Raw genomic sequence first — 10,116 nt, 5'->3', positions numbered from 1 at the left:
CTGGGGTGAAAAACAACAATGTGTACCTGGAACGAGCATAAGGCTCATGGGTCTTCAGAACAACTCCCAACTTTCACTACAACTACAACTGCAACACTTCATCAAAGGCCCCAATTACTCACATTGGGTGTAATCACCATTTGGTGCTTTCAGAAGGTGGAATGGAGTCCTCCCAGGACTCAAAGTATCCTCATCCATTTCGGTAAATGATCAGCTTTTATTGACCAAGTTACAAAGTTTTTGTTTTTCTCAAATTGTTGTTCCGAGGATTATTTTCAGGATCGTCACTGAACCTCAGACAGCCTCCAGTTGTGGTTGGATTGAGGTGATATTCCCCGGTATAGTTTGTTCAAAATCTCAGTGAGGTTCTTCTTTATTTCTCACGTTGCTCCAATTTTATCACTGGTCCAATGTAGTCACACGTTATGGGGTCGGTCAGCTGAGAAGGAAGTTTAGCTCAAGTATTTCACGAACTGGCTGGTTCGGGGCAGGGATTTGTAATTTGTTCATGGTGTTGACAATGACAACTCACCTCCCTTCCGATGAACGGTGCACTTTGTGATGATCCATGTGCAATGCTGCCCAAAATGGAAACCTAAATGACGAGAAAAGCAATTGCTGGACATCAAACCCATGTTTGTGATTTCGATGAGTTCTGGTTCTCGACTTGAGGGAAAGCATTGTGGATATCGGTCTCATGGACAGAGAAAGTCATTCTGACATTCCTGGTTTTGACCACTCAAACATTCCGGTATGCAGTGAATCCCTGGTTGCGCCTCACCAGGACCGAAGTTTGAGTCAGATTCGACACTGATGGGAATCAAACCAGGGAAGGAAGACTTATCTATCTACGGGGTGAGCACTCCATCGTCCATCAATGGAGTTCTCCTTCTGCAACCCCTTTAAATAAATAAATCAGCCTTTGTGCCATTGATCACAAGGAAACATAAGGAAATCAGACGCAGGTGGAGGCCATTCAGCCAATCATGCCTGCACCACATCAACCCCACACCAATGTCCGTATCAACACAAGATCAAAAGAAGAAAAGGCAAAGATATATATATATATATATATATATATATATATATATATATATATATATATATATATATATATATATATATATATATATTTTTTTTTTAATATATATATATTTTTAATTAAGTGGTTATTTTTCTTGTTTGTTTTTTTGATGTTTTGTTTTTTTTTGTAATTTTTTTTTTCCCCTTTCCATGGGAGGTGGCATGGGCTTGGGTAAAAAACACTCATCAACCACACAACACCCCTTGACAAGACCCCCCCCCCACCAACAGCACTCCATAGACATGCATACAATCACCCATCAATGCTCAAACGACCTAAAAGTCCTGCCAACATCCCCGTACCCCTCGGTCTCCATATCTTCCAGGTACCTATTGAATTCCAATTTAAACTTATCTCCTGCTTCTGCTGCCACTACCTTTCCAGGGAGGCCATTCCATGCTTTAACTACTCTGAGTAAAAGTCCCCTACCTTGCTATCATCTTAACTCTCCTCTTCTTTACTCTCAGGCTGTGGCGCCTGGTGATATCACTGTCTCCTCTGCTGAATAATTATTCTGCACTTATTTTATCTTTACCTTTCATTATCTTCAACATCTCCATCATATCCCCTCATAACCGCCTTCTTTCTCGTGTATTAAGCCCTGTCTCCTTCAGCTGCTCCTCATAGCTGAGTCTAGCTCTGCGTGGAATCGATCTAGTAGCCCTGCACTGAACCCTCTTTTTGGCATCTATGTCCTTCCTGGATTGTGGTGACCAGAACTGCACACAATATGCTAGATGTGGCCCTCACGAAATTCCTGTACAATGTTAACACCACCTCTTTTGATTTATAAATGATCCCCCTCCGAATACAGCCCAAAACCCTATTTGCTCTCCCTATAGCTGCCTGGTACTGTGCTGCCTGCTGACCTCCCATATCTATTACCACCCCAGATCCTTTTGATCATTGCATCCATGTTGTTTGTGAGTTTCTATTTTAAGGCAGGTTTGCCTCATTACTGGTGGAGAACCGTGGGTATGAAGAGGTTCGACGAGACAGTGGGAAACATTGTTGATGAATGTGAGTATTAAAGAGGAGCAGGGTTTGTATTTTGAAGAGTTATACACATTGAACTTATATATTGTACAGTCTGGTGCATTTCTATTGTAATGTATTCTTCACTAACCTGAGTCATTGCAGTGTCAAACTTTCCAAACGTGCCACAGGCTGCCTTGATGGTGTCAATGCTGTAAATAGCAACCAGAATGGCAGTGGCAGACACGAGGAAGTTTGCAGTGCTCGTGGATGGGAGGCAGTTTGAGCTCGACAGATGGTTCCTTGCCTCGAACTCGGAATATTTCCGGGCACTATTCGACTCTGGAATGCGAGAGAGCCAGGGAGTTGGGATGGAGCTGCTGGAGGTCACCGAGCAGGGCTTCAGCGCCATGCTGGACGTCTTGTATCGATGCTACCCGAAGATCGTGGAAGGAAACCTCGAGGATGTGGTACACGCAGCAAGCTTCTTACAAGTGAAGGCTTTGGTAGAGTACTTAACATTTATTCTCAGCTCCGATAACTGTGTGGATATGCTCATCACAGCAAATGTGTACGGCGTGTTTGAGTTGAAAAATGCCGCTGCGATGTTCATCAAAAACGTTATCAAGAACCGCCGTGTCTCTCAAGACCTGATGAGACTCAGCCCTGAACTTATGACCTTTATAAGGCAGCTTAAACCTGAACGATTTGCCGCGGTAGCCTCTTACTGCCCATCCACCCCCTTTCTGGAAGACCATGCCCGTGCAGTGTATGCTCTGGATGAAGAGAGGAACGACTGGCACTTACTCACTCGGTTGCCACCCGCTGCCAGCACAGCGTTGGCAGGGGTGGCAGTGTTGGGTGGGCGACTCTACATTGTGGGAGGCATACAGAGCCCCAAGAATCAGCCTGTTGAGGAAACTTTTCGCTTTGACCCCCAGAAAGATTCTTGGGAAGTGCTCAATGGCTTGCATCAACCCAGGTGAAGGTAACATTTGTTGTCCAAGCCATGGTTCATGGGCGGATGGGCGCGTAACTTCAGGGCCTTTTTCTTCAGAATGTAGTTGGAGCATTTACTGTCGGGGGAAAGCTGAGGAAACCGCTCAGATTTATATAACCTGTGATACTGTTGTTGGTTGAAATTTTATAATGATAATGTGGAATTATGTATTTTTGGGGATAATGTAAAGCATGTTTTTATCACAATGATATAACGAACAAAATCAGCACTGCATTATTACTTAAATCAAAACCCACTGGTTCTTTCACAGCAATCGGTGAGTAAAGAACAAAACTGGAAGGGCACTCGGTCGAGCCAAGAGCGCATATCTCCGCCACGCAATGCCTGATCCACAAGAACATATCGGGCCCAATGCGTTTTTCAAATATCATGCTAGATATCGTTTTTGGCCCCATCTCTCAATGATGAAGAATCGTGATAAAAAATTTAATATGCTCGTATCCAGATTCGGATCTTCACCAAAATCGATTGAATTCGTCCTTATCACACACCCAACCTGTACACCAAGTTTAATCCAAATCTGTCCACAACTGTTTGAGATATCATGATACATAACAGTTTAGCCCTATCTCTCAATGGTGAAGAATGACGAAAAAAAACTTATTGGATCGGGTTTTGGATCTTCACCAAAATGGAATAAATTCTACCTTGTCGCACACCCAATGTGTCCACCAAGTTTTGTCCAAATCTGTCCACAATTTTTTGAGATGCCGTGCTACATCGTTTTAGGCTGTATCTCTCAATGGTGAAGAATCACTTAAAAAATTCTCGTAACTGGATCTGGATCCAGATCTTCACCAAATCAAATCAGTTCGTCCTTGTCATGCACCCAACCAGCCCACAAAATTTCATCCGAATCTGTCCACAACTTTTTGAGATATCCTGCACACAGACAGACAAACTAGAAAAAGATGTCGTGCAGAGTACAATACTTGTAAAATTCACCCCCCTCTCCAAAGGTTGCCATGGATACATCAAATTGTCCATTCCATTCAGATTAAAATTGACAATCATAATCAAAGTCAATCGGATGAAAATTGATTATTTTTCAGATTGAAATTGATGATTTTAGAAGTTGGACCTTGAGTTGATCTTTGACCTTTTGACCTCAAAAATAGTTGATTTCCAAATTCAGTGATTGATTATGCAATTGCTGTTTAATTTCCAGATTAATCAGATGAAAACTGATGATCATTCAGATGAAATTTGATGATTTTAGATGTTTGCCCTTGAGATGACCTTTGACCTTTTGACGTCAAAAGTAGTTTCTTTCCCAATTCAGTGATTGATTATGCAATTGCTGTTTAACTTTCAAGTCAATCAGATGAAAAATGACGATTTTAGAAAGTTGACCTTAAGATGACCTTTGACGTCAAAATGAATTGGCTTCTCAGTTGAGACTACCTCTACAACTTGGTAACGTTTCATGACAATCAGTTGAGAATTGTGACCTGAAAGTGATTGACAGACAGACAGACACATGCTACAGACCAACATACTCGGCAAAAAAAATTTCGCCAAGTAACAGACAACCAAACAAACAGACGGGTGAAAACATACCTCCGGTGGTAGAGGTAACAAGTGTGACAAGATTTTTTTTTTTTTTTTTTAAACAGAGATCAAGGCTTGTGGAAGAGCTGAGATGCTGTACGTTATCTCATTATGTGATCAAATGGAAGACCAAATCCTGCTTTGGCGTATCAGAAGGAACCCAAGTAAGCAACTCCACTCTTGGATTTCTGACTTCCTGCACTCTTGTAGACAACATGTGGCTCTCAATGGAACCCTTTCATCTCGTCTCCCCATCAAAGCTGGAGTACCCCAACGCAATGTTCTCGGCCACATACTATTCCTAATCTTCATCAATGATCTCACTGACTCTCTGGAAAATCTTCTTATCTCTTTACTGTTGACTCCACTCTCCACCATGACATCCCTCATCCTGCTGACAGACAGCCTCTTCCATCTCCTCAGACCTTGACAAAATCACAAACTGGTCAAACGCTTGGAACATGTCTTTCAATCCTGGGAAATTTCAATTTCTCTCTCTCTCCCCCCATCCCCCTCTCCCCCCCCCTCTCATCCTCTCCCTCTCTCTCTCTCTCTCTCTCTCTCTCTCTCTCTCTCTCTCTCTCTCTCCCTCTCTCCCTCTCTCCCTCTCCCCCTCTCCCCTCTCCCCCTCTCCCCCTCTCCCCTCTCCCCTCTCCCCCTCTCCCCCTCTCCCCCTCTCCCCCTCTCCCCCTCTCCCCTCTCCCTCCTCCCTCTCCCTCCCCCTCTCCCCCTCTCCCCCTCTCCCCCTCTCCCCCTCTCCCCCTCTCCCCCTCTCCCCCTCTCCCCCTCTCCCCCTCTTCCCCTCTTCCCCTCTTCCCCTCTTCCCCTCTTCCCCTCTTCCCCTCTTCCCCTCTTCCCCTCTTCCCCTCTTCCCCTCTTCCCCTCTTCCCCTCTCTCCCTCTCCTCCTCTCCCCCTCTCAGTTCAGGAAGCCTTTCAACACCAGCTCTCCACGCACAGGCATGTCATAGTGAAATAGAACATGTCAGATTTTCACATGCCACACATCTCATGGTAAATGATGTGGGATGGCATACACCAGCCAACTTTGTCTTACATAGTTGCATCATGCAAATCTATCTATAATTCCAGCAAACTCTGTGTCTGTCTGTCTGTCTGTCTGCGACCGCCGTTTCTCGACGACCACCGGTCCGATCTCATTGAAACTTGCCAGGAATATTGCCGGGGACCCGTGGATATACCTTTTCGAGGTTTGATGTCAATCAGACGAGCGGTTCCCAAGTTCCGGCCATTTTACTGCTTTTTCAGTGTTGAAAAGGTGTATATATGGCAGCTGAAGTTGTCGTTCCACCTTCTCACCTTATCATGCCAATTTTTTCCCCAATATATTAATAACCGGACGATCACTGGTCCGATCGGATTGAAACTTGCCAGGAATATTGCCGGGGCCCCGCGGATGTGCCTTTTCAATGTTTGATATCAATCAGACGAGCGGTTCCCAAGTTATGGCCAATTATCTGTCAACCACTGACAGGACACGGTGCTATGACGTCACAAATGTCACAATTAATGTTTATTTAATTATTATTTTGTTCTTGCACGATTGACGTCACAATTCTTCTTCTTCTTCGTTTGGTATGACGTCACAATCGACACTGGGGACCTGATTATGTGCCTTTTCAAAGTTTGATATCGTACTTCCTCATCCATTTCAGCTGTTCTCAAGTGTTTCCCAAGGTTTGAATTAATTAATTAATCCCAAGGTTTGATTATTATTTTATTATTAATTTATTTAATTATTTAATCCCAAGGTTTGATTATTATTCAAATTATTAATTAATCCCAAGGATTGAATTTATCATGCCAAGATCATATCATGATCATATCATGATCATATCATCATATATTATATAATACCATGAAACCTTATCATGCCAAGTTTCCCAAGGGTTTGAAAGCTGTTTTTTTCCCAAGATTGGAATTAATTGTTGTGCTTGGTAGACATTTGTGAATACATTTACAGAGAGAGGGGCGAGAGAGGATAAGGGAGAGAGGGGGGCAGAGAGAGGGGGGCGAGAGAGGAGGGGGGAGAGGAATATTGCTGGGGACCCGCGGATGTACCTTTTCGAGGTTTGATATTAATCGAACGAGCGGTTCCCAAGTTACGGCCATTTATCTGTCGACCAATATCTGTGAGAGAGGGGGATGGGAGAGGGGAGGATGAGAGTGGGGGCGAGAGAGAGGGGCGAGAGAGGAGGGGGAGAAAGGAATGGGGAGACTAAGGGGGGCAAGAGAGAGGGGGCAATTCTTCAACACAATTCTTCGTTTAATATGACATCACAATTGATGCTGGGGACCTGAGTATGTTTCCCAAGTTATGGCCATTTATGATACGGTTGGTCTGATCTAATTGAAATAATGCCCCAATCCAGTCATCGTTTACGCACCTACGGGCCCGTACTCGTAAATAAAAATTCTGACAAATTGAGGAAAAGTTGGACAGTGTATACTTTGTAGAAAGGAAATTGGTTCCTATATTTTATTAATTTCAAGGCTATGAACAATTAATACTCCCAAGAAGAGCAAATCAAGAACTGCATTAGGATGGAACTCTTAACTGGAATGATGAATTAAACTGTGCACACAAACACTTGCTGCAAGGGTCCTGACCAACAGAGCGTGCCTGCCACACATCCACCATGTTTACGTGCCCATTCCCATTTTTTCCCCTCTCCACAAGGGCAACACATGGAAAAGCAAGGGTAAATCAACAGTGGAGTAGCGGATCAACAATTGGGCACAACCAGCAAGGAAATAAATGAGAGAGAGAGAGAGACAGACAGACAGACAGACAGACAGACAGACAGACAGACAGACAGACAGACAGACAGACAGACAGACGAAAAAAAAAATACTGAAATCATTAACTAAGAGGGTTGTGTTCGGAAGGGTTAATGGGGGTAATAAAGATCATTGGTAAAAATGGGGGATGACATGAGAATGTGGTGGTGAACTGCATCCCTGGATCCCTGGAGGGAAGAGTGAGAAAGAACGGTCTCTGGGAGGTGGTTCCACAGATGGGAGAAGATAGGAACAAAGGAGTTGAGTTGTGCAGTCAGTCTGGATTTTGGAAGTTTAACCAAGAGGGAGTTACTGAAGAAAAGTGTGCATTATGGAGAAGCGGTAGAAAACAAACCAACCACCGACTTGCCTGATGACTGTTAAAAATGATAAAATCATCCATTTCAGCTCATTTTGAAAAGAAAAAAAAAAAGAGACATTCAAAATTTATCTTAAAAACCATTGAAAAATTGATGAAACGTTTTTTTTGTCACTTATAGAGTAAGTTTAAAAACAATTCCTGCAAAAAGTGAAAAGAACGAATTTTAATTCGAACACTTTGTTTGACAATCTCCCTGCAGATACAATCTGTCCTTGTTGCCTTATGGGAACAGCCTCCTTGCAATTGGTGGCAGATATGGTCACCAGCAGCTAACGACTGTGGAATGCTTTCAAGAAAGCAGCGCGACCTGGTCTTTCTGTCCAGAGCTTCCTCGGGCCGCCGCCGGAGCTGCGTGTGCCACGGCCATGGGTCGGGCCTTTGTGGCACTTTGGAAGCCTTTGGACGTGACGACGATCTACGAATTCACTGTGACTTGTGGAGGATGGGGCATTGTGTCCACTCTCTCCCGGTCACAAAGCTATGGACACTGTATGCTCGGTCACAGGCACACCTTGTTCCTTATCAGGAACGGGCCGTCGGATGACTTCCTGCACTGTGAGATCGATTCTTTTTGTCTGGCCACTGGAGTGTGGACCACCTTACGTGGTCAGTATATCAATGGAAAGGGAGCTCTGTTTGCAGCCACCATCAAAGGAGACTATGTTTACGCAGTCAACAGGGTTATGACTCTACCTTACGCTATAGAGAGCACACACTGGATGCCTCTGCCTGCCCTTGCTGGTTTTCCTCGTGGCGGAACGATCCACAGTTTTGTTCTGCACTCGCCAGTGTGATAAATGTGACAAGATGTGCAAAGGAGCAACGTGTGTAATTAATTGTACTGTGAAGTGTCATGGGAAATATAACGATAAGGACTGGAATACCATCAATACGTGTGTACAGTAACAGGTAAATTATCAACATTAAGAGTTTTGAGGTTTGGGTCTGCTAATATTTTCACCACTCACTTCAAAGCCTTCTTTAAACATTACTGAATATCATGAATTGAAATGAATGAAAACAAGTTTTAAAAGGTGATATTTAATGAAAATGGAGACTTAACATATTACAGGAGGAAGTACATAGGAGGAAGGGTGAATTGTTATCGGCAAAGTTCAGGAAGTATGTTCAGCCAATGGGTGTAAAGTAGTGGGGTGTAGTCAGGGCAGCTGGACACTGACCCGTGTATGATATGTGATAATATATAACATGAACAAAGTTCAGGAAGTATTATAGGGAGACGTGTGAGAGAAAAATATTTTTTGTTGTTGTTGTTGTTGGCCTTCTGTTAGTTTATAATAAAATGTATATGGCCGTGTGGACAGGTATTCCACATACAACCTCATCCATGAAACCTATTCAATGGAGAAAGTTTTTTGGGGGGTGGGTGGGATCAAAGATTTTGAATGGAATGAAAAAGACAATTAAAAATTTGGGGGCCATCCAAAATTATCAATATTGTCAAAGTATCCGCACTACAAAGAATACCGCTTTTCAAGACTCTCCTGCCCTCCTCCCTTCCCAAAACAATGCTTTTCAACTTTCTCCAGAAAAAAATGGAATCAGACGAAAAAAAAGGGGGGAAAAAAGACGTTCCTTTCGCACTGTGAGGTACATCGGGCTGTCGAGGCAGTTTCATTGGCAAAGGGGCATAATCCGAGACAGGTAGCCACTCCAACGCAAGATTTCCCAGAGATGGTACTCATTTTGCCAACCTCAGAAGGATAACAGGCCGAGCCAACCCACCTGGTATTAATTAATGGCATGACAGAGGCTTGAACTCGATACCTTAAGATCTTAAGCCAGCCACCTTAACTGTCAAGCTAACACCAGAGGATCCATCAGTCTGTCCGTCTCCTCCATAACTCCAAAACCATGACACCTCGTGGCCCCAAACTTTGCATGCATGCCAAGGAAGTGCATGAATGAAAATTGGATATTGGGGTCAATTTAAGACCCCTTTTGAAGATAATTAATGGCCTTATTTAATTATCCTTTATCAAGGCATTGTCCTTGGTCACCTCGCTGGGGTATTAATTCGCCTTTTTGGGGGTGGGGGGGGGGTAGGTTGCTCAACATTGCCTTGACTTGGAACAGGCTGCAACAGTTTCTTAACGATAAAGTTTTTTTTTTTTTTTCACTTTCCTCACTCGTATCATTGAATGCCCGATTATCATACCGACAAATCGCTGATTACATTGTAATGCTTATAAATGCCTGGAGACGCCAGCGATCGTGGTTTTATTTCATTTCTGCACATGACATAACCTCTTGAAACTCTTAATCTGAGCAGAATTTCGAAA

The 10,116-nt window shown here is 43.5% G+C and overlaps 1 protein-coding gene across 3 annotated transcripts; it reads left to right on the top strand.

Annotated features, from left to right (window-relative positions):
• Positions 1-1,203: 1,203 nt before the first annotated feature.
• LOC147020262 (kelch repeat and BTB domain-containing protein 13-like) lies at positions 1,204-9,845 on the top strand. Of its 3 annotated transcripts, none has more exons than XM_085895501.1 (3): positions 1,204-2,104; positions 2,225-3,041; positions 8,013-9,845. In XM_085895501.1, exons 2-3 carry the CDS (start codon positions 2,290-2,292, stop codon positions 8,605-8,607), a joined length of 1,347 nt encoding a protein of 448 aa, XP_085751627.1. In that variant the 5' UTR covers positions 1,204-2,104; positions 2,225-2,289; the 3' UTR covers positions 8,608-9,845. The 3 variants fall into 3 exon arrangements, with proteins under 3 accessions (XP_085751627.1, XP_085751625.1, XP_085751626.1); XM_085895499.1 differs by having other exon boundaries at positions 1,205-2,104; positions 2,251-3,041; XM_085895500.1 differs by lacking the exon at positions 1,204-2,104 and having other exon boundaries at positions 2,111-3,041.
• The last annotated feature ends 271 nt before the right edge of the window (positions 9,846-10,116 follow it).

Source organism: Eptatretus burgeri, chromosome 9 (assembly GCF_056783735.1).
Source record: "Eptatretus burgeri isolate ZD-2024b chromosome 9, Ebu_testis_v1, whole genome shotgun sequence".
NCBI classification, from domain to species: Eukaryota; Metazoa; Chordata; class Myxini; order Myxiniformes; family Myxinidae; genus Eptatretus; species Eptatretus burgeri.
This window is presented reverse-complemented; position numbering and strand designations above follow the sequence as displayed.

Coding starts and splice junctions, on each gene's coding strand:
- LOC147020262 (XM_085895501.1), top strand. CDS start 2,290: ATGGCAGTGGCAGACACGAGGAAGTTTGCAGTGCTCGTGGATGGGAGG. Junction 3,042..8,012: donor AATGGCTTGCATCAACCCAG/GTGAAGGTAACA, acceptor ATCTCCCTGCAG/ATACAATCTGTCCTTGTTGC.